Source organism: Archocentrus centrarchus, chromosome 9 (assembly GCF_007364275.1).
Source record: "Archocentrus centrarchus isolate MPI-CPG fArcCen1 chromosome 9, fArcCen1, whole genome shotgun sequence".
Lineage (NCBI taxonomy): Eukaryota > Metazoa > Chordata > Actinopteri > Cichliformes > Cichlidae > Archocentrus > Archocentrus centrarchus.
Window position 1 is genome coordinate 162,784 of NC_044354.1, and position 24,910 is coordinate 187,693.

At 41.7% G+C, this 24,910-nt stretch overlaps 1 protein-coding gene and 1 long non-coding RNA gene across 2 annotated transcripts; both read left to right on the forward strand.

Annotated features, from left to right (window-relative positions):
- Positions 1-1,324: 1,324 nt before the first annotated feature.
- ckap2l (cytoskeleton associated protein 2-like) lies at positions 1,325-11,475 on the forward strand. Its single transcript, XM_030737946.1, has 9 exons — positions 1,325-1,473; positions 2,375-2,441; positions 3,501-3,555; positions 3,681-4,870; positions 5,894-6,089; positions 6,549-6,707; positions 7,531-7,591; positions 8,607-8,763; positions 10,785-11,475. The coding sequence occupies exons 1-9, from the start codon at positions 1,434-1,436 to the stop codon at positions 11,092-11,094; spliced, it is 2,235 nt and encodes a 744-aa protein (XP_030593806.1). The 5' UTR covers positions 1,325-1,433; the 3' UTR covers positions 11,095-11,475.
- Positions 11,476-20,017: 8,542 nt separating this feature from the next.
- Positions 20,018-22,734, forward strand: LOC115786177 (uncharacterized). Its single transcript, XR_004020401.1, has 5 exons — positions 20,018-20,123; positions 21,036-21,161; positions 21,408-21,526; positions 21,610-21,806; positions 21,911-22,734. It is a non-coding gene; the product is annotated as an uncharacterized LOC115786177 (long non-coding RNA).
- Positions 22,735-24,910: the final 2,176 nt, after the last annotated feature.

The window sequence follows — 24,910 nt, forward strand, 5'->3', positions numbered from 1 at the left end:
TCATTAATTAAGCTGTTTTGTCAAAGGCTGCATTAAATGTTTCCATTGTTGTACCACAGGAACTTCCTGTATCTCATCTTCGTTATGCACCTCTATAACCCCTGCTCTCGTGGCAGTGCATCTCTGGCTGGTGTCTCGGTTTAATTGTTAATTGTCTGCACCTGATAAGGTGTGGAATTGTGAGATATACCAGTTCATATCAAACATCATCATCAAACATCATCATGCTCCCCTGGCAGTCATTTTTAGCTTAGATCATTAAGTCGTTTAAAATAAAATCTATTTCCAAAAAGTCTGGTGTCAGTCTTTAATACAAACAAATGTTTAATATGACCACATTTTAGTCACTGAAAACAATAATTATTGAAGCTCCATGTTTAGTGTTAAACTGCAGCATGAATTAGAGAGATAAACAGAAAGTTTGAATTTAAAAGTGTCAAAGTATGCAGACAAATAATTACAATATTATAAGCAGTTTAATGAACATGTTAAAAACATAAATAAAAGCTCACTAAATGCTGCAACGGTCACACAGTATTTAAAATGCAGTACTGCCTCAAGCTCTGTGCTCCCCTCCCCAGGGTGGCTGTAGCTCAGTAGGTCACCTACTAATCGGAAGGTCAGCGGTTCGATTCCTGGCTACTCCAGGCTACATGCCAATGTATCCTTGGGCAAGATATTAACCCCAAGTTGCTCTCCGACCATTCCGTCGGAGTATGAATGTGTGTGAATGTTAGTTAATTAAAAAGCACTTAGCTTAGTAAAAACATGGAAGTGCTTGTATGAATGGGAGTGCGTGGGTAAATGTAAAAAACGCTTTGAGTGCTCATACTGAGTAGAAAAGCGCTATGTAAGAACTAGTCCATTTACCATTTACCCTGGTGTAAATTCCTGATGCAGCAGTAAAATTTATTTAAACGGAACAAACCTATAGGAAATTAAATTAAATAAGTATAATAGCGCAATAAAATAATTTTCTTGTTGTTTAGTGGGCACGCTGTGGTAACAGGGAGGATGCTGCCAGGTGTGTGCGTTTGTGAATGGCACTGTTTAGGTGAGATGTGTGAAATTAACATCCATCCACATCCATAATCCATAACATCCAAGACGGTACGACACCGCTCATTAAACCTACTGATAATATGTAATTAAGCACAACTTACAAAAAAGTTCACATACTTTTCCACAAGAGGGCGCCTGCCTCTCTTTTTTTGGTTTTCTCTCTTGCTGCTCCAATCAGCGCAGGAGTTTTGCGGAAGTGTGTCGTTTTTGCCCGAAATTTGAAATCGTCCAATCAGAGAAGGGAGGCGTTAACTCCCGGCAAATTCGAAACTGCGTGCGCGAGCTCAGTTGTCGTTTAACGTGTTTCATACTTACGCGTTTCTACAAGTGATTTTTAAGAGCATAAAAGAAGAAACGGATTTCTGTTAGAAATGGAGGAAGCGGAATCCGAGCCAGCGCTTTCCAGAAAAGGTTAGCGAGCTTAATAAGCTGCATTAAAGCTAACTATCAGTTAGCAAGACGTCATCGCTAACTGTTAGCTTCGAGTACACGCAGACGTTTGTGTTGTGTTTACGGAGAGTGCCGTGGTTTTACAGGTTTGTGAGACACCTCACGGCAGTAACAGAATAAAATACCTCATATTTAGCTCCTCGTTGTTTCCAGAGAATAATGACATATGCTGAATCATGACTGTTCAGACAGCCGACTGAGGTGCAGGAGGCTGTTCATAATTACTTAACCTTACAGTCACATCATCTACACTCATGTTTCGGTCCGTTCTTGGTTTCGGGCAAACCAAAAACTCCGTCATAATAAATACCTGTTTAACAGATACAGGTTTTTTTTTCTTATGAGAAAAAACATTATTGTCACAGAGTATCGTGTCCTGTTTTACACGAGACATGAAAACATAATAACGACAATGATTTAATTATTAAAAGAGAAAATTCTTGAGCTCTTGGAATTCATTATATAACCATAACCATTAAACACCATTAAATTGTCCTCACTTCTGTATAATTAAAAAAGCAGTTATTTATAATTATCCATATTAATTCAGTGGTGGTTAGCACCGTCCAAAGGACAAGAAGGTCCTGGTTCAAATCCTGGCTGGGACCTTGAGCTTGTTCTCTCCCTGTTTGTGTGGACATGCATGTCTTTGGGAGGACAAAGATGCTCTCCAGCTACTCTGGATTGGGTCAAACATGCAAACTCCAGCCAGGATTTGAACCAGGGACCTTCTTGTTCTAAGCACCACTGTGCCACCCTATTAGAGATCTTGTGCCTATGTTAACACGCCCTGTCTTTAATTTGGAGTTCACGTCTGAGCGTAGTGAAAAATCATTAATTCCTGAATGTTTCTCTGTCTCAGAGATGCGGAAGCAGAAGCTGATGGAATACCTGGCAGCAAAAGGAAAGCTGAAGATGCCCACTGTGAGGTAAGAATGAAACTCTGCACGTGAAGAAAAAATGTTTTATCCAGGATGACCCCGTCAGAATCAGATGATTTTATTTTTACCATACTTTTAGTATAAATGTAGCCCTCATACTACGACAGGCCCTTTAAGTGGGGCTGGGGGGGGGATATGATATATTTAAAATTTATAATATTTACTAAAACAGTGTTTTAATGATATTTTAAAAGCATGAATAATTAAAGCAGTAAAAAGAAACTAAAAATGGGTCTGTGTAGGTTCTCAGGCTCATTGTAGCCTGGTCACATGATCAGTAACAATCCTCAGCACCACCTCCACAGGTGACAGCCCCCACTAGGGGTTTATTACCTGTTAGAGGTGAAGAAGCCTCTGGGATGAGGGAGACCGACTTTGTTTGGGCTCCAAGGTTCAGAGCAGCTGTCCAGCCAGAGAAACACATGTGTGTTAGCTGATACAGCAACACACTTTATTTCTTCATTTAACAGGTTATTTTATCAGCTTTCACTTTTGATCCCAGTTTTCACCTTTATCCGAGGTCTGTGCGCAGATGTCTTTTTCCCCAAAAACATTTTTTAAATGCTTTTTTAGCTTTTTTTTTGTTTAAAGGTTAAATTTATTATAATTACATTACTCTGCATATTTAACTTTGATTGATAGAGTTTTATTGAATGAATTCGTATTTTTTTTACTAAAGTTATATATAAAATGTACAGAAAATAAGAAATCAGCTGATTCTGAGGCGGTCTGGTGGGTTGATGGATTTGATTTGCTCTGACTCTGCTGTCAGTTGTTGTATCAGGTTCTCACTTTAAAACAGGGGAAAATGAAGTCTTACCTCAGACTTGATTACCTAACCATGGTTGGATCATGAATGACTGCTGCTTAGCTCACTCGTTACCTGAACACTCTTTCATTAGTTTAGATAAAACTAGCCTGCTTTAGCAGCTTGACATGGATACCAAGGTACAAGACAAAAATAGAGAGATTTGTATAATAGTTTCAGTCCTTAATTCAGAATTTGTAACTTCTTGACAAATGAAGTAACTAAATTTCACTCCTTAGGTCAAATCTTGGTGGAGACTGTCTGAGTACGAAGCCTGTGACATCTGCACAAAAGGTACAGCACATGTTTGAGTGCATGAAGTGTTACTCCTGGGAAAAGTGAATTTTTAAGCAAAGCAATCTAAAACAGTTTGTTGGCTGCATGTTTCCCTGTTTTTCATTCAGAGTTTTGCTCCACAGGTTGTTACAGGGAAAGAAAACAAAGCTCCAGCTGACAGATTCAGGCCGAATATCTCAAAAGGTCCAAGTGTGACTGCTCGATCCGGACAAGACCCCCCCAAAAAAGCATTCGGTGTCAGAAACAAAGGAAACGGCAGCAAACCTACAGGACTGCAGAACAACACTCGTCCAGCTCTGCCGAAACCCAACCGGAACCCTTTGCTCACCAGAACATATGATGATGCATCCTTCAAGTCCCATCTGAGTGCAGCCATCCCGGTCGCAAAGCAGGCAAACACCAGAATTCAGACTTCAGGCAGAGCCCCTTTAAACACAGCTCATACCGCCAGAGTCAAATCCAACAGCAAGGTCACCTTTGACCCCAGTTCTGCCTCATCAATGATGATGGTCGACGCCAGGATCAGTCTCGGCCCCCTCGTCAAAACAAAAACGGGACTGACTCCTGCAGTGATCCAGCCGAGAGCCACAAAGCCAAATTTACCACACACCTCCGTCACTGCAGCCAGCACCACCACCACCACTCAAGCTGCTAAGAAGGTGCGGTCCAGCACTACATCATCAGTCTCTGTTTCCCAGAGGTCTGGCATGGGTGTTCCTTCAGCTGCGAGAGCTAGGAATAAAGCTCAGGGTCAAAGCAAGCTTAGCTCTAAACCAGCTTTGGGGACTTGTTCTCAAATATCTTCTAAGAGTCACTTATCAAGTGGACTGAAATCAGCGTCCACGTCTTTGAAGAGCACGGCTGCATCTTTAAGGCCAGCGGGGAGAGGAACAGCTAATAAATCAGCAGGTCAGCCTGCAAACGGGTCCACAAAGACGGGAACTGAAACTAAAGGGCGCGAGAACGGCCGGCCGCTCAAAGCTGCCTTCCAAACGTCCTCGAGGCCGACAAACAGGTGCGCCTCTCGACCAGTGGGGGGGCTCATGCAGCCTGCTGTGACTGAGATGGGAAAGAAAACCAAGATAACTAAAGAGACAGCTGGAAAGACGAAAAATTGTTCTTCAAAGGCTCCTCCGCCCAAAGCTGGTGTAAAAAGTAGGAGCGCTGCGCTGGTGTCACAGATGGTGCCGCCGCCTGCCAGGACCGTCAGCCTCACAGGCAAAGCCACAGACACGAAGACACCTAAAGTCCAGGTCAGGGTCATTCCTCAGACTGGGGGAAAGAAACCGACTGCTGCCCAGGTGGAAAGAATGTAAGTACCACAGTACAGGTAACAGTGTACTATGAAACTGTGACCTGACACTGTTACATTGTTATAACTCCACAGTGGGTGAAGTTTGTCTTTGGCCCCAGTTACCTCACACCTTTTTATAATGATGAATACCAAAAGATGCCTTTAGGGCAGGATAACTTTTCAACATTACTATTTATTGGCTTTATTTAGCATGTCCATATATGAAAAGTGATTTTTATATTTCACTTTGTAGCTCATAGTTTGTCGCTGTAGACGATCCAAGCTTCATTTCCATGGATAACTGATGAATCGTCACTGCCTCATATCTCAGTCAGCATACTCAGGCTCAGAAATGAGCAGCGGATCTTTAAGTTTATCATGAATTATTAGGTACATTATTAACCTTTGAGTGACAGAGAGAGGTCATAAATGAGCCAGCTGTATTTTCTACTGTAGTTTCTACAAACATCAGTGAAAGAATGGGTCGCTCTCAGGAGCTCAGTGAATCCCAGCGTGGTACCCTGATAGGATGATACCTGTGCAACAAGTCCAGTCACTGCTAAATATTCCACAGTCAGCTGTTAGTGGGATTATAACAAAGTGGTAGGCCACGTAAAATCCCAGACTGGGGTCAGTGGATGCTGAGGGTCAAAGTGTTGATGCAGTGGTGTAAAGCACGCCGCCACTGGACTCTAGAGCAGTGGAGACGTGTTCTCTGGAGGGATGAATCACACTTCTCCATCTGCCAATCAGATGGAGGAGTCTGGGTTTGGTGGTTGCCAGGGGAACGGTACTTGTCTGACTGCACTGTGCCAAGTGTAAAGTTTGGCGGAGTGTGTGTGTGTGGGCGGGGGGGTGTTATGGATTAAGAATGGGATGTTACTCAGGTTCATATGTTTGTGAATGCAGATGAACAAATACTTTTGGCAGTATGGTGTATATTAAAGAAGGATTTTTAACATTTCAGGCCTTTAGGAAGTATTATAATCTGTAATTTGTTGGCAATTACTCCTTAATTAGTCATCTCATTTTGACCTCAAGGAAGAAACTGCAGGAATGGCGGGAGGCCAAGGGTATTTCCTACAAACGTCCTCCAATGGAAGCGAAACCTCAGACCAGGCACACCGTCTCCATGCCCCAGCCTTTCTGGGCCTCCATGAATGAGGAAGATGAGGCCGACTCCCTGATCTGCACTGTAGACAGATCTCTGGCTGACTGCATCAAGTTACTCAGAGAGGTTTGCACTGGATTTAATCTTCTCCACTGTCACCTTTCAAATGAAACATGAAGTTATGAAGTAAACACAGAGAACATCCTTGAAGTACTCAGTTTCAAATAAGAGAGTTGTACTTGGGAAGAGCTAGTTTGTCTCACCTTGTTTGAAAGCAGGTGTGCTTTTACCTGTTAAAAAAGGAGGGATAGTGATAATTAAAAGTGCACCTTTACTCACTGTCTTCATTCATGCTGTTGCACTCACTCGTTCCCATGAAAACTGAAATAGTGTAAATAATGAGAACAGGGCACTGAAGAGATCAAACGCTGCTTAATTTTAACTTTTTCTCACACCACTTAAATCATGGTGTAAAGCTAGTATGAAAGCATGCTTACTTCATATAGTGATGACTACAGACCGTAACACAGACTCCTTGATTGGAGTATTGTGCCTCTTACTTCAGTGCCTGTCGCACCACTGCAGGGTTGCCCCCCGGAGCAGGTAAAGGAGGTTCTCTCCCGGCTGCCCGTGGTTTCCCAGAAGTTTTCCAAATACTGGATCTGTCGAGCCCGCCTGATGGAGCAAGAAGGAAACCTGGATGTCCTGCCCATGTTTGAAGAGGCTGTCGGCATGGTGCTGGAGGTAAGGCCACAGTGCTGTTTTCCACAGAAGTTTAATGCTGTATGTTTACAGCATAACTCAGAGTTAATGCCTGTAATGTGGTTAGTTTATCCTAACCAGTGTTCAGTCTTTGTCATTCCTCATGAAGCTTTTTCACAGCTAAACAAAACCTGATGGTCGCACATCCACATGAACAGAATGGGGGGGCATATTTATAGTAGAGGTCAAATACAGCACAGGAAACCTTAACTCAGAGGACACTGTTACTGAAATACCAGTATAGGCCTGCAGTACTGGTTATTTTAGTAACTGTGTATTCTGTTGATTGTTCCATTGAGTGATCAAGTAATCGGGAAAGAAAAACTTTTGACTTATTAATGAGCCGATGGTGATGCTTGTGTTTCTCCTCAAAAGCAGCACAATGAGTTACTTTGTTGTGCAGCAGGGTCGTGGACGGAGCCGGCTCAGAGCTCGTTCATAAATACAGCAGTGGGTTTTACACTGTCACAGCTGTTTGTGTTCATCTTGGATGGTTAACGTGGGGTCGGTGGGGCTGCTCCAACTTTCTGGGCTCGGGGAATTCCAGATGAAATTATGACTACATCTGGAACGCAGTATTAATCGCCATCTGTTAAAGCTTTGTTTGTCTTGGTAATTTCACTGTTCATTTTGAATTAGTCCAACAATAAACTGTGCCACACAGACACTGCTGCAGTTTGATGGTAACACGCAGAAAGAAGCGCAGCTCGGCTCTGTGGAGCTGAGTGTGGGTGTGGACTGTAACAGGGGGAAAGCTGGCCAGTAATAAACGTTTTGTTTTCCTGTGACTCTTTTTTTATTGTAGCCTCTGGATGAGCTGCGGACCGTCGTGTTTGACATTCTGAAGAAAAAGGACGAAATCGAAGGTAGCTCAGCTTCCTTTCTGTGGGAACACCGCGTCCTCAGATCAGGACTCATTTTATTCCTGGGAAACATGCCGACTAACTGGATCTGATGTCGGGCAGAAAGTAAAACCATTGCATGTAATATATAGATACAAAAATCGAACTTCTAAACTTTCTCTTTCTTTTAAATGAAAATAAATACATGAATATTACCCAAATATGGACATTTAATGAGGCAGCCATTTATGAAATGGATGATAAGCAGCCGGAGGCAGTGGTGTGGTATCCAGAGCCGTGGGTAAAAAAGCTCTGAACTGCTTTGGCTCAGTTCACACAGCCTCTCCTCAGGGTCATCATGTCATCGTGTTTTTCCCTTGAGGAAAACCTGGAACTTCTTCATGAAGGCTTCCATTCCCAGCTGTACCTGAACATTTGCAGATTAACCCTCTGTCATATTTAGGTAATATAGCATGATTCAGTATCACAAACAGCCTCTAGTATTGACTTTGAACACTTTCAGCAGCTGTATGTGCTCCTTGTAAAGCAGTGAACATCAACTGGCGGCCCGCGGGCCACATCCGCCCGCCAGAGCTTTCCATCCGGCCCAAATGTTACTGAAATCAAGACTGGCCTAGTGAGGAGGAAAAAATATGAAGACTTAGAGGCAAAAGCCTCTAAATGCCACCTCCATAAAAATGAGACAATATTTAAGGAATTCTTTTCACGCGTACTGTACGCCAATCAGTCCTGTCATAACCTGTTAATACTGTGAATCTGTGTAGAAATCTTTTTAATATAGTCTGATATTTGGGCCTTTGGCCTTCATTCACACTGATCACAGGACGGGCTGAAGATTTGTTAAAAAGTAGGTAAATTTCTATAGTTACATTTTTGCAAAAAAGGCTCCTCACCGTCGCCTGTGAAATGAAATTACTGAACTTTACCAGAAGATGCAGATAAACAAAAAAAGTGTTTATTCTTGCAGGATCATTTTCCCATTAATTTCCTTTTAAAACTCTTTTTTTCATGTTGTCAGCATCTGAAGAAAAGGATAAAGAGCTCGACCCTATTCCAGAAAACGGTCCAGAATGTGGCAGCGACCCAACGATGACCCCAAAACCCGTCAGAGCGCTCATCTATGGTGAGAGAGGAGGCTCGTCTGTGGTCAAATACAAGATCACAGCAACCCCCGGGTATGTTTCATCCTCAGCCATGAAATATGTTTGTGATTCATCGCTGGAAAAAGTGATGCATTCGCTCAGTTCAGGTCCATCTGTTGGTAACTCACTGAGGTTACACACCATCCACTTCTCATGATAACAGTGAAATACACCAAAAAAAAGCACATCATAATTAATAATTATACATAATGGGGCAAATTTCAGTATCAGGATACAAAGAACATAAAGAGAAATTTCAGATGTGTCCAAAGTTATGTGTGTGTGTGTGTGTGTGTGTGTGTGTGTGTGTGTGTGTGTGTGTGTGTGTGTGTGTGTGTGTGTGTGTGTTGTACAGTACTGTGCAACAGTCTTGAGCCAGCCCTCATTTCTTTAAATTTTGCTTCCAAGAAGCCAGGCTTTTTTATATATATTTTTAAAGTGGTCTCGAGCAGTAGTTCTCCGGGCTTTCTGAAGTTCTTGTAAAGTTTTACTCTGGACGTTGACGTTATTTCAGCCTGCAGAACTATTCGTGAAGACTACTGAAAGAATGGGGAAAAAAGCTGACTGAGACTTCAGGCTGTATTCAAGAATAAAGGTGGTCACAGCAAATATTGACTTTCAGTCTTGCTAGAATTGTGCAAACTCTACTCTTCCCTTATACGCGGTATTTCCATGTATGTTTATCCCTGCACTTCCCATTTTTCTAGCAAAATATAAAGAAATGAGGGCTGACTCAAAACTGCAGAGTCTTCTGTGAGGCCCAGAGGATCCAGGATCACATCACCGATCCGTTGGGGGCCGACCTGCTCCGCTTCCTGAACCACTGGTGTGTGTGTGTGTGTGTGTGTGTGTGTGTCTCATTAACCTTAGACCCGAGAATCAATACAGACGATGAAGGTGTGACAAAAACATCAAGTACTGAAGTTGTAACCTGTTGGTTTATTTGTTCTCACAGGATCTGACAGCTGTGTAACAGAACACATACAGTTTATTCTGAGGGCGTATGACTTTATTTCTTCAAAGAAGTACAAAGTAATTAGCTGTGAAGGTTTTATCACTTTTTATGGTTTCACTGTAGTTGCTGTAAATCCTTCGGATCATCTTAAAGCTCTCTTTCTCTGCGGCGTCATTGATCAGGTCCAATGTGAGCGCCTTCGTTATCTCGACCCGTACAGGCCGCTGTGGACGTGTTGATTGTCCTGCACAGCTAGAGCTAACACACACACACACACACACACAGAGTTCATTTCTAATTCCCAGCATAAACACACTTTTACATGTTGAACTCCAGCACACTAATTCACTGACATGAACAGCTGACATAGTATTAGATTTGCTGTTCTGCAGGTTTACTTTTTATCGTCCACTTTGTTTTGACTCCAGTCTGAAATGTGTCTCCTGCACTCTTCATCTACCAAACATGGTAGTTTTCCACAGAAAGGTTAGGAAGGCATAAATCAGAGCAGCAGGCAGAAATATCCCAGTTTTCTCTCATTTGATGATGATGATGATGGTGTTGTGTACCACAGCTGTATCTGTTTGCGTATTTCCCTGCGGACACCATACTGTACAGAGGTACGCGCCTTGTGTGAGCTGAAAATGGCCACGCTGAGCGTTGCCGATCCCTGACGCCGTTGCTCAGCGTCACAAAGCTCGTGACACATCACAGAAAGCGCTCTGCCACACCTGCAGGTGGCGACCAGAGATCGACAACAGCAGCTACCAAAAAAGGGCAAAACGCTCTCACTCCCCAGAAATAGAGCCAGAGCATTTTTGTGTTCAGCAAAAGTGTTGCCACACCTGGTGATACACAACAGTACACGTGTTAAACAAACAAACAAGCTTTCCCTGAACGTTAGTGTGCGTCATGCGGGCGCATGCTGCCTTTGTGTTTTTTCTTTTTCCCGTTTCCTGCATGTTTGAAACATCATTTTTGTTTAATTATAAGTGGAAACAAACAAAGTGAAAACTCTGTGCAGGGTTATTTTCTCAGTTTGTACGACAGGACGTTTTTCCTGTGAGGTTATAATTAATTACAGTTTATCTTCGTGCAGTGGCCCGCCAAGTCAGCGGAGAGAATCGGTAAAGGTCAACGGCCACGAGGTTCGCTTCTTCACGCCAGTCAGGCGGTCAGTGCGAATCGAGAGAGCTTCGCTCCGATACCCCACGCCCCTTCAGGACCACGACCTGTGCGTGAAGTCGTACAATGACCTGCTCCGTGAGGACGAGAAGGAAAGAAGCGAGGAGCAGACGGGTGGAGAGCCCAGCCCGTCCAACAGTAGCCCACCGGTGTACATTTACAGAGAGAACGAAGCTCTTAAAGACAAAGTGTTTGTCCAGCTCGTCTGCGATGACACTGATTAGTCTCATTGGTTCATTTCCTCTCAGCACTGAAACTCGTCTCCTTGTAAATATTTATCCTGATGTTCTGGGAACTTGTCCTTTTTTTACAGTGGGGAATTTGATACTTCCTTATTAGTGCTTATTTGTTTGCTCTCATTCATATTATCCTGTTCATACATGCATCACACTGTTCACTTCCTAAGTACACGTTTTCCTGATGTATCTTTTTGTTACCACCTCGTGCTGTGTGTCCTTGTCACTCTGTATCTTTGCCTGAGACAATGAACTGATGTTTTTAGCTTTTTTCTGACCTGTGTTCAGCTCCTCATGGAGAAGACATCGAGTTTGTCCTTCTGCTCTTGGTGTTATTTCATTTCTCCAAAGAATGCGATGTACATATTAATGTATTCTTCTCTTCCTGCTCTTGTCGGAGACGGTCGCACTATCTCTCTCTCCCTGCCCTCCCCATCTCTCCGCTTGCTGCTTGCTGTGAGAGCGTCTTTTTACACACTGTCCAAATAAGAACAAGATTGAACCATGGATCTGGCAAACTGGGCATTCTCCATCATTGATCGAATTTTTTCCACTATGAGATCCGGGACAGGGGAGCCTGGGTGTCCCAGTGGAACAGACCCGGTTGGATACGTCATCGACTCTTGGAGCTCGTGGAGACCTGTGTGCTTCTCGGCCCTTGGAGTGGAAGACGTGGAAGACGCCTACATATTCGGCTTTTTGGTAGCAGTATCTTCTCTGTTTGGGCTCGGTGGATACCTGCTTTACTGGCAAATTAAGAAAATCTGGACGGCGGTTCGACATCTGCAGAGGCTGCCGATCCAGGTGGAAGGGCTGAGCAGAGCCGTACAAACTCAGACTCAAAGCCTGGTGGACCTGAGCCGCAAGATTAGCGAGCTCGCAGGTGAGAGGGGTTAGATCAGGAGATATAGTTCGGTTCTGCACAGTGAGGACGGCAATCAACTAATTTGGAATATTGGATTTTCGAATGGTTTCCCAGTAAGACTGAAGGCTGTTGGAAAAACAAGCAGCCTGTTCCAAAACAACTTCTGTTATCAGGAATTCGGCTCCCCTGCCGGCCTTGGGTTGGCAACCATATCTCTCTCCAGGGCACTGTGTGCGGCTGCTCTCCCCCCCACTCCGCGTTGTGATTTGTGAAGCTGGGTCTGGTGTATCACGGCCGCTGATGAAATTCCACCACTATCAGCAAACTGTTTTGGCTAGGACCTGGCATCTGGCTCCACAATGCCCCCACCTCTCGTCTCCTTCTGCATCCCCTCCTGCCCTGACCTCACCTACCGCCGCTGTCCTTGCTTTACATGTGCAATTGCTTTGCTAAGGTGGTTTTTTTGGACCCTGGTATAGTGCTCTTTTTGAGCACTGTACCAGATGACTTTTTTTTTAACCTAACTTCCCCATGATGTGTTGTTTTCTCCTCCTGCCAAAGGTAGCGCTGCAAGTCGGCTGCATGACCCGAGGACACATATCCCCCTATGTGTGTTGTGTTTGTGTATTTGGATGGTGTTCTGTAACTGCAATTTCCAATGTGTGAACTTGTTCACCCACATGGCAATAAAACTTCATTCATTCATTCATTCATTCATAATAAATATTTGCCTTTTAAAGCCTATAAATGTGTTGGTGTATATGTTGCATGTATAGTTTTGGAGGGAGAGGTGGGCGGGGCAGTTTGGGAGCAGTTTCTCTATCATCTGAATGCTGCAGCAGAAATCAGGACTCCACACCAGGCAGCATTTTCCTCGTATTGTGCAGTTTGGGTGAGCATTGTAGCCTCAGCGTCCTGTTAGCTGACAGGAGTGGTGTCTGGTGTGCTCTTCTGCGGCAGTAGCTCATCTGCTTCAAGGTTCAGCACGTGTGATCAGAGATGCTCCTCTGCGTGTCTCAGTTGTAACGAGCAGGTATTTGAGCAGCCTGGCTGCTCTCTGGCATCAGCAGAGCGTTTTCTCCTGGAGAACCTGTGTCTCACCGGCCTGCTGCTTTTTCATACTGTTCCTTTAGATGGTTCAGTGGGGAAGTCCCAGCACATGAGCAGTTTCTGAAATACCCAGACCAATCTGTCTGATGCCACATTTTCAGTGACATAAATGGCTTTTCTTCACCATTCTTGTGCTCAATTTGAACCTGAGCAGGTTTCCTTACCTGTGCTGCTACTATGTGATTGGCTGATTAGACATTTGTGTTAATGAGCAGTTTAACAGCTGTACTTTTATCTGCAGTTTGTTTCTCAGCTTGTTGTTCCTGGATGTCTGCCAGCTGTAAACTGGAGCTGCAGCAGCATGTTAGTGGAGAAACTGTCAGTATCGAGTGTTGTGAATCTATATGACTCAGTCTTTCACCCTTTGATTATATTTATCTACATTCCAGTTTATGCCATCAGCCTGTGATGATGCTGAGTTTGTTTAGCAAACAAAAGGACGCTCTTGTGAAGCACAGCAACCCTGTACACAACTGCTGTCTGGCATGTGTCACCACGCACCGTTTCATTCTGATTATCCACCTTTCTGCAAATCTGAGTTCAGGCTCGCTGCCGCGCCCGGCCTGATTACTATCAGAGCAGCTGAATCAATAAATCTCTGAAACAGAACCTGTCTGACCAACTGCAGCAGGCCGAAAGATCCCAAAAAGCAGCACATCGTGCCGCGATGTGTGTTTCCAACAGGCAGTTTAAATAGCTCGCGTCTGCCTCGTTTTCCTGTTCCACACAGGCAGAGACTGTGCAAAAGTTTCATCTCCGTGGTGCTGAAGTTGCTGCACAGCGTGGTTTTGGTGTCAATGGTTTGTTCCCACTTTCAATCAGTCTTTGTCTCAGTTGCTGAAAAGAGCAGAGTTGGGCCACAAAGTCCTCATGGTCCTCTTTGTGGTCTGAAGCTCAGGGAGGAGGCTGATACCAGTCCAGGTCTCCCTGCTTTTCATACACAGACATTTGATTAGTATCATTTTTTTTTTTTATCCCTGCCAAGAAAAACAGCTTTTCAGTCTGCATTAGACAGCACCAACTTCTTTGTTTTTAATTAAGCTGATTTATCATTACATTTTATTGTTGCAATATTTCCTCATGTTTGTTTTTCATAAACTGGACATTTTATTTTGGGTGATACTTCATTTGGGCCGGCTTCTGTTTGCGGTTTTGTGTTACTTCCTGGCAGCGTTCAGAGAGCCGATTGGTTCAGTCAGTCGTCGCTTATAACTGTGCTGCTGACCTGCGTCTGCCAAGCAATCATTTCAGATTTCTTAAATCATTTGTCCTTAAAAACAATCAGAAATTGCAGCTGCTTGAGATTTCAGCGGTGCCTCTGTCTCAGCTCTCGGCACTTGTTTCAATGATTTTCTGGGCGGTACGTGCTCGTTCAGACTCGTTTAGTCTGGATCAATATGAAAGCAGAAAAGAAATAACCTGAGAAATCCCATCCTCATCACCAAGACTGGAAAAATGCATTTCATGAATTAATAATTGTACAATAAAATATGTATTAGTAAAATTATTTATAAATTACTTCATTTACTTCTGTATATTTAAATATTAATAAATTAATTATTTGATGTTTTAATGGACAATAACAATAAATATTTCTAAATGAGCTATTAATCCATTAATGTATACAGTACTCCAAATAATTTATTATTTCTTTAAATTTCCGCTCTTTGCTCCCGTCTGTCTGAGCGCGGTGGTGCAGCGGTTAGCGCTGCCGCCTCACAGCGAGAACGTCCTGCATTCAAATCCACCGTCTGTGTTTGTGTTCTCCCCGAGTGGGCTCCTCCCACAGTCCACAGACAGGCAGTCAGTGGGTTACCTGGTGATTCTAAAGTGTCCACAGGTGTGTGTCTCTCTGTGTTAGCCCTGCGACAGGCAGGTGACCTGTACAGGTGTGCCCCCCCTCTCATAAAATGCTGAGCGTGCTCAGAGCGCCTGTTTATGTTGTGAGATAAAAAAACAACACTTTTACGAATGTGAGATATTTTATGAGGACGATAAATATTTGATAATGATAAACAAGATAATTACTCTCCAGTGTTTGCTTTAATAGAAGTGTCATCGTAGTTTAACAAACACACCGATTGATTAGTGATTATTGGTGATCCACACAAAATAGTGAATATGCTCATAAAATGCTTGTGCTGCTAATTGTGTTATTGTAGTTCCTCCTTCATGGAGGTCGTTTCTAGTGGTGTGTGTGTGTGTGTGTGTGTGTGTGTGTGTGTGTGTGTGTGTGTGTGTGTGTGTGTGTGTGTGTGTATTCCGTCTGGAAACACGACAGTTCATAAAGTTTTGAATGAATTCTGATGAAAATTTGTGGCGGTGCAGAGGTCAGAGGTCAGATTATTAAGGTCACCTTTGTGATTTATTGGTTGAAAATTGACCAAAAGCCTTAAAACTTGGAAACTGTGATTCTTACGAGTGTCCTGAGTAAAGTCAACATTTAGAAATTATAAAGACGACACAGCTGACCTCTGACACAGCTGACCTCTGACTCTCCTTCACGGTCAATAGATGTGAAGGTCAAAGTGATCGTAATGCTGCTGTTTGTATTGGCAGCTTACAGGGAATGATGTACAGTATGTGGATTCTACATTTGACCTCTGACCTCACGTCTACAAATCCGCCTTTATTTCAATTTGACCCCAAAACATTTGATATCTTTTAACAAAGGTTGCCAAGAGAAAAAGACTGAGATGTCGAGTTAGTTAATATTAATATGCTGCTCAGAGTATCGAAGCAGCTCTTTTTCCTAAGCATATTAAATCTATATCACATCTAATGATACAGGACAGTGTGTGTAGCTCATTTGTTTTCCTGAGTGATTAATACTCAGTGAACCTCTTCATTCCAGTTCAGTTATTTTCATATAATCCTGAATTTTAGAGCATGTCTCTAACATGCAGCTCACAGGTCGATGAATCAGAGAGTCACACACAGTCTGCACAGCCAGCTGTCAAAGCCAAAATCTAAATTTATTTTTATTTTGTTTATTTCACAGGCCGTAATCCTGTCAGCAGTCTCTCAACCATCAAAAATATTTAAGTCTATTAATTGTGACTGATTTTTTTATTTAATGCTCTTAAAAATATGCAGATTTGACTGGAAAAATTAGAACCCTTGTTTAGTGTGGCATAAAGAAACTTTGTGTATGAGGTTATTTAAAATATTTGGATGAAAGGCACATGCTCTTTGTTCCCTATGATCACACTCACTGCTCGCTCCTGTTTATACTGGTTGTACAAAGATTAATATTTATGCTAATTCTTACTGCATGAAAGCGATCAGCTGTTTCAGTGTGTGCACAGTTGGTCACCAGATAAAACTCTGAAGTGTGAACTTCAGCGCTCGTGTGTCGACACTGTGACGATATCAGCGGAAGGATGAAGGTGTTCAGATTTTTGGCTGATTTTTCATACAGTACCTGAACATCTTCAGAGGAATGCTTTTGTTTGGTTGTTACTCACTCAATGCTGACTCAGTCAAGCACAAAGGTACCCAAGCAACCACAGTGTTTGCTGCAGGTCATCATAACACTTCTCAGTGGAAAGACAAGAAGCCATTCTTAACCCTTATATGCATGCACTTTTTTGCTTACGTTTTTAGTGACCTGGGGTTAATCTGTACCCCATGGATTTAATCAAAGAAAGCATAGATATAACCATAAAATGAACTTTATTTCAACCAATAAATGAACACTGCATGCATTTAACCACCAAGCAAACACTGAATGCACTTAAACTGAATTGGAATATTCTGCAAAACATTTATCATTAGCAACCTCATTCTGGATGAACATACCTAAAATGAAGTTACACAATACCAGGTAGCTGATAAGACTTGGGAGCAAAAATATCCAGATATATGTATAGAAAGACTAGCTAATTTCATCTAAATTTGTCTGATATGAAACCTTTTCAAAATATTTTTTATTACAACAAATCACTTTTTTCTGTGTTCACTGTACAATAACCTCCTCAAGTCCAAGGTCAATGTTCTGTATTTCTAGTCATGTCAGATGTGCTGACACGTTTTGTATGTCTTACCCCTACTTATTCTCCCAGATCTTTTACAGTTGCAGCTGGATGTATATAGGATTTGATTCAAGTATTCTAGTCCTATCTATGTATATATATATCTATATATATATCTATATATCCTACCTATATAGAGAGGTAGCAGTGCTGCATCAAAAAGAGACACCTTTTGGCAATGATGGAAACCCTGGGGTACAGAATTACCCCAGGTCCATAAAACTGTAAATTTCGCATTTGAAATGAATAAGTTAATAAGTGGCTATTGATTGATGAGGGCAATGCATAAAAAAAGGACCAGTAAGGACCAAGGAACAAACTCCTAAAAGGATTGCTCGATAACATTTACTCCAATAATATTATTTTAAAAAATTGGGACTTGGGGTACAGAATTACCCCAGGAATGCATAATAGGGTTAAGAAACTCTGAGATGTGCCAAATTACACAAGGGCTGGATGGAAAATCAATAACAGGTCTTATGGAGCAATGAATCCAAACGTGGAACATGTGGTTCAAATTTCCATCAATGCATGGAGGAGGTGAGGCGAGAGGTCCAACAGTGAGCGTCTGCAGCCATCTGTGAATGTGATGGAGCCTCTGCATTCAGCCATTGGTGCTGGAGATCCAGTCAAACTTGATGGAGTTATGAATGCAGAGAAGTACTGTTAGATTTTCATCCACCATGTAACACCATGTGGAAAGCATCTGATTAGCAACTGCTCATTTTCAGCCTGACAATGATCCCAAACACACTGGCAGTGCCGTATAAACATCCCTGGATAGAACAACACAGAGTGGAACACCATCAATCATGGATCGGCCTCCTCAGACCCTCAGCATCACTGAAGCAGTGTGAGATCATCCTGACACAGAACAGAAGGCAGAAACATCTAAAGAAGGGCTTTGAAGGTCCTTCTGGAAGCCTGGAGAACTGCTCCTGAAGGAAGCTGCTTCAGAGAGTTCAGAATAAAGGCGGTCACAGCAGACATCGACCTTTAAGCTCGTTTGAATTCTACAAACTCTGATTTCATGTATGTTTGCACATGTTTCAGTCACTCTAATTTCCCAGTTTCCTGGTAAATTACAACAAAATGAGGGGTAGCTCAAGACTTTTGCACAACACTGCAAAACAAAATAACATTCATTAATTTACACGAGTAAAGAATGACGTCACATCATATTTTCAAGGACACAAGCTTCTGGAAGAGCATGCCCGCTCGACACAGGCAGGGCCGGGTCAGTGAGGCGACAGGGCTAAACTGATACCTTTAAAATACTGGTTACATCATCACCCAGCACCTGAGTTATCACCTGTGTTTATGTACATGCTGTTTTATTAAAGGTGTACTTCTGTGTTTTAATGGGAAAAGATCATATGTTTGTGTTCACCATAAATATTAAAAACTACATGGAAAACTCTGAATCTGTAACACTGCACACAGTCATCCCTGATGTGAGCTCATGAAACTCACAATGAAGATGGATGAGGTGCTGACTCATCAATCAGCGCATCCCAGAGCGCGCAGCTCTGTGGCATCGTGGCCACTAGAGGGAGGGCTTCTCTCAGTTCTGCCTGCTGCTCCTGTTTTCGATATTTTAGATGCTTTGAAACGGTCAAACAGGTAGGTGTGATTGTTTTGGTGAAATCACAGGGAATCATACGGCTTTTATACACACACACACACATATATATATATATATATATATATATATATATATATATATATATATATATATATATATATATATATATATATATATATATATATATATATATATATATATATATATATATATATAGAGAGAGAGAGAGAGAGAGAGAGAGAGAGAGAGATAGCTATACAGTAATCCCTCACTTATCGCGGGTGTTACGTTCCAGGACCACCCGCGACAAGTGAAAATCCGCGAAGTAGAGACGCTATATTTATTTTAATACTTATACATTATTTTAGTAGTTATACACTATTTTAAGTTTTTATAAACCCTCCCCACACACTTATACACCAAATATATACATTACTGTACAACACGTACTACGCATGTGAAGAACGAGTCTCGCAAATCCCCGCGAAACGAGTCCGAGAAAAGCGAATATATATATATATATATATATATATATATATATATATATATATATATATATATATATATATATATATATATAAAGAATAACACGGAAACAGGGAAAACAGCAGCAAGGACGCTTTTTGTGTTCATTTTGAATTTATTTAATGTTACAGTGAGGACACATTTAAATCAGAAAATTACCCACTGCATTAAAGCTGATAAACACAAACAAACACACAAACAGCTGGTTAGTTATCCTCAGAGAGCTGATGATTTTTACTGCACTGCCATTTGTTTACTTTCTGTGACTCAGAGGTGAACGGACTCCTTTTTAATTATAAAATAACAATGATAATAAAATAATACAAAATTACAATACAGGGTCTGCCCCCCAAAATGGACTTCATTTCGCGGTCTAATGACAGCCAGTTGTCGCTGAAATGATCATAAATGTTAACAAAATGTGTAAAAAAAAAAAGAAATGAAAATACATTTTGCGTATTGAAAATACTGGAACCGAGTCAAACAGGGTGCGTCTTTGAGGAAATTCAGTAAACATGCTCCACCTGGAGGAACAGACGCAGGACGCTGCGGGTGTCTGAGCGGAGACCGGTGTCTGTCATACGGAACATTTTGGAAGCCTTTTGAAATCCGTTATTAAATCCTTCTGAATTTCTTTCAGTATTTCTTCGAATACAGATAAATAAATCTTATATTTTTCACAATGAAACCTGTTTAATTTCATTTGCCTAACACATGCAGTCACATCTCAAATGACGTCAGTTTCTGTGACATCCTGTGCGACACACCGTCTACGTCACACCCTCGGGGAGTGACATAGCGACGGCTGCCTCCGATTTAAGCCTCCTGTCCCGCTCTGCGTGCACCGCAAACTGACCGACTGCAAGGCGCAAACAACACTGCTGCTCAGCCGCTGCCGGTAAGTCCCAGGTGCTTTGATGTCTATGTCCTGTAATAACTGCAATAATATACGCAATAAGTGGTTTACAAACAGCGCGCGGCTCGCATTGCATTCTGCAGCTGTAGTTTTAGGACAGACAAAGTTTACCTGGAATAACTGAGCTGCTGATTAGAGGAGTTTAACTTAATGATGAATTAAAGCTCAAATCTGTTAATGCAGCTCCTCAGCTTGCAGCTCAGGGTATATGACATTAAACATTTATTACAAAAAATATTTAGAATAATAGTAATTTATTTATATATTTTTATTTTTATTTAGTATAGTCCTTGGGGTTACAGATCTTGTACAGCACTTTGGTCAACGTCATTGTTTTAAATGTGCTTTATAAATAAACTTGACTTGACTTGACTAATACACAATTTAATATTAATACAAGTGAACCATATTAGACCGTTTTGCAAAACTAAAAGTGATCATCATGCTGAAAAGGTCCTCCTGGTTAGAGTTTTATATATATATATATATATATATATATATATATATATATATATATATATATATATATATATATATATTTTTTTTTTTTGCTTTTTAAAAACCTTTTATTCTCAGATTTCAATCTCAAACATGAATGAATCAGTAATCACAGAGATGAGTCTCAAGCTAGCTGGTTTATTTTTTAATAAACATTCGAAGCTGTGCCACCGTTTAAATGATTTGAGAAACGTTCCACCTCAGGATGCTCAGACTGCACTGAGCCACTTAAACTCTCCTCCACTCAGCAGAGTTGTTTCAGAGGCTGCAGTCAGTGGGTTCATGCTGATGGAACAGGCTGCTAACACTGAATGAGAATCTGGTTCTTTCTAGAAATTCATGTGTATTATTAAGTGCTGCTAATTGAAGGTTTAACTGTTCTCCTCCTCATGCCAGAACGCCCCGGAGACGACAGGATGAGTTCTCGTGTTCTGAAGACTATAGATGGGAAGTATCCACAAGTCATGCATTTTGAAGACGGACCGAGACTGTGTGCTGTTGACCGACAAGGTGAACAAACTGGTAAGAATTGTAGAGCCAAATAATTCAAATTATTTTGAAAATGAGATATAAGTGACAAACCCAAAACAGGAAACACTGTTTTCACGTGTAACTTTATAAATGCACCGTAGCTCCTCATAATGAGTCGATTTGAACAGATACAGTTTGAGTGTCGGGCTTCATGTGATTCACACATTTTATAATTCTGGTTTATTTAGTGTGGTAACATTAGAGAAACAAACTAAACATTTTTGTTTCTTTCCTCAGTTGGTCATACAGCAAATGTTACGTATCACCAGGACAACTCGATCACTTTCACATTCAGTAAAACCGACAACAGCGTGACGACAAAATACATCCTGCAGGCCACTGAATCCTCCCTGAAGGTAAAGTTCAGATAGAAAAATGCAGTCTCAAATACTTTTTACCCTCCTGCATCCGCTGAATGCTGCATTTCATGTGTTCACAGCTGGTTCCGTTGGATCAAGTGGACGGTTTCCCAGAGGCTAGCTTGTTTGAGAAGGATGGACACGAAGCATTTTACAACGTGAGAACTAAGGGCAAACCCCAGAAATACATCTGCATAGAGAAATCCAGGGGAATTTTCATCCTCAGCGTCAACGTTAATGCTACTCGTGCTTTAGTCGCAGACGAGGCTAAATAGAGGTATGGAAGTTATGTTGGATTGCACTTTTTTCCGTCCTGCGTCTTGTTCATTCTTCCCAGCAGCCCCCCCCCCCTCACTTGCCTCTGTGCTCTTTGTCCTGCAGGCATTCACCAACAACCTTCTACACATGCAGACACTCCAGTCTTCCTAATCTGCTCTCTCTGTGGACCAAACAGACAATGGACTCATTCATCCCTCATTCTCGGTTGGATCCTTTCTTTGGCTGAACTCAAGCAGAACTCTCACTGTTGTCTGAGGACCGTCAGAGTTACTGGTCTGGATGGTCTGGCTGCACTCGTTTGATTCTTGCTATGGGGAAATGCTGCAGTACTGTGTTTTACATAAATCACAGCCCTGCTGGGTGGCAGCAAACACTTAGCTCCTTCAGCATGCTGTGGGGGGTGCAAAGGGACGACAATACTGTGTGACATCTTTACTATAATGATTGTAGTGTATGAATATATGTGTCTGTATTTATGTCTGTATTTTTCCTCAACATGCATGCACTGTTTAAAAAAAAAGATTTATTTAAAGATTTATTATAATTGATTTATTGTAACGTCATTAAAATTTTTCTCTGTGATGACTTTTCGTTGACTTAATGAGGAATGAAGCATTTGAAAAAGCACCAGAACAAACAGCCGTAGGGCCCTGCTGTGGCTCAGAAACAGTGGCCACACTTTAGTTTAACCGTGACGCCCGAGTGAAGGGTAGCAGACCTTCCACAGCAGCTTTTTCTCAGAGGTCTGCTGTGGTTTCACATCACTGACCGCAGAACCTTCGAACAGCACACAGACATGTTCTGCTTCACAGATATTTGATGAGCTTCTGGTTTGCTGAGAACCTTTCACATGTGTCAGCACCTTCATTGTGTTATATGAGTTGTTACACACTGCTTTAAAATTCCCAGTTGGTGCTGGAAAAAGAAGTTCCTGTTTATCCTTGGTTCAATTAAAAATAAAAAAGTCTGCACAAAAAACAGATTTGCCTGTTTTAATGAGGTGGTGCACACGCACCATTTATGACACATTCACAGTCCTGCTGTAATGTCAGTTTGCACCTCTCAGACTACACAGAGTGAAGGATTATGGGTATTCAGTCATGCTGAGTCTACATGTCTGCTTGTGACTTGAAGCGGAGGTCAGATGGGTTAAAAGATTGTGTTTATCGTGATGAGGAACATCGTCTCAGCTTCGTATGTGTTATTTCAGATCATCATGATGAACCCTGCTATCATTATTTTCCCTTTCCAAGCCAAGTCAGAAAGGCAGCACCATGCTGGGACCTTCTGCCTGCAGGCTTCATGGGATGGAGTGCAGGCACAGTGTTGCAGACGTGCTCAGAGTGGTGAAGGTTAAAGGTCATCATATAAGGGTTTCTTTTACTTTATGTGGCCAGAAAATTGATCTTATTTTTCTTATGCATCACTACAGTTTGTAGTGATGATAAAACTATCTGTGGATTTTATTGCCCTTCCCCTTACTCATATTTTTAATCTCTCACTTGTCACAAATGTTATTCCACAGGTTTGGAAATCTGCCTGTGTTTCCCCCTCCACAAGGGTGGTGACCCTACTGTTTTAAATAATTACAGGCCAATCTCCAAATTGCCAGTTTTAGCTAAGACTTTGAAATCCTTTATTAGTGAGCAAATTAAGGATTTTATAAATCTTAAAAATGTTTTATCTGAATATCAATCAGGTTTTAGAAAAATGCAAAGTACAACAGCAGCTGCCCTTAAAGTTTTTAACGATTTTATGAGTGCAATTGATAATAAACAACACTGTGCTGCTCTTTTTACAGATCTCTCTAAAGCATTTGACACTGTTAATCATGTTCTCTTAAAACAGTGACTTGTAGAAGTGGGTTTGTCAGAGCAGACACTAAACTGATTTGAAAACTATCTCACCAACAGGACTCAGTGTGCGCACGTTGAGGGTCTAACTTCAACTTCAGTCACTTTAACCAACCGAGTACCGCAGGGGTCAGTCCTAGGTCCACTCCTTTTTATTCTCTATATTAACAACAAGAATGCAAATTTTCCCCTTTATGCTGATGACTGTGTCATATTCAGCTCTGCACCTACTCGAGCACAAACACTGTCTCAATTACAGCTGGCTTTTGACACTGTACAACAAAATCTTTACAATTTAAAACTCGTTTTAAATGTGGACAAAACAAAAGTCATGTTGGTTTCTAACACCAACTCCAAATCTAAATCTGTGAGCCTGCCCCGGATATCTACATCTGAGGGTACCCAAATCAAATGTGTATCAGAGTACAGATATCTTGGGATCTTAATAGATACATCTCTTTCATTCACTCCTCATATTCAACAGTTAATCAAAAAACTAAACTGGAAGCTGGGTTTTTATTTTAGAATAAAATCGTGTCTTTCAGTTGAGGTAAGAAAAAAATTGGTCCCTTCAACATTTCTTCCTGTGCTTGACTCTGGGGATGTATTTATCTGAAACTCTAAGGCTCTTACTCATCATTGTTTGCTGTATGATGGTGTCGGATGGCCCTCCCTTCAGGTTCGCAGATTTAAACATTGGTGCGTTCTTATATATAAGTGTGTACTAGCTCTGCTTCCCTCCTACCTTCAGACCCACTTGCAACAGCAGAGTTGAGGTCCTCACACTCTGCGGTCTCAGGATTGTTTGTTGTTGTCTGTTCCTGAGGCCAGGACTGAGACAGCAAAGAAGCGTTCCAATTCGCTGCTCCTTTTACATGGAACGAAATTCAAAAAGACCTCAAACTTAAGGACCTGGTCTCAGTACGTGAGTTTAAGGCACTTTTAAATAACCTGCCAATGACTGCAATGAGCTGTAGATGTTTAGTTTAATTTTTAATGACATTTTTTAGATTTCTTATTTATTTATCCTTTTGACCTGCATGGCTGTTTTCTGTGAATATTTGTCATAGGACACACTTGAAAAAGAGATTTTAATCTCAATGTGTTTTTTCTTCCTGGTTAAATAAAGGTTTGAAATGAAACAGTTTGTAATGTAAAATCCTCGCTGTGCGTGTTAGGACGGCGCATAACTGGGAAAGTCTCTGGAGCTTGAAAAAGGCGACTGGACTTCTTTTTGTTTCTTGAAGAC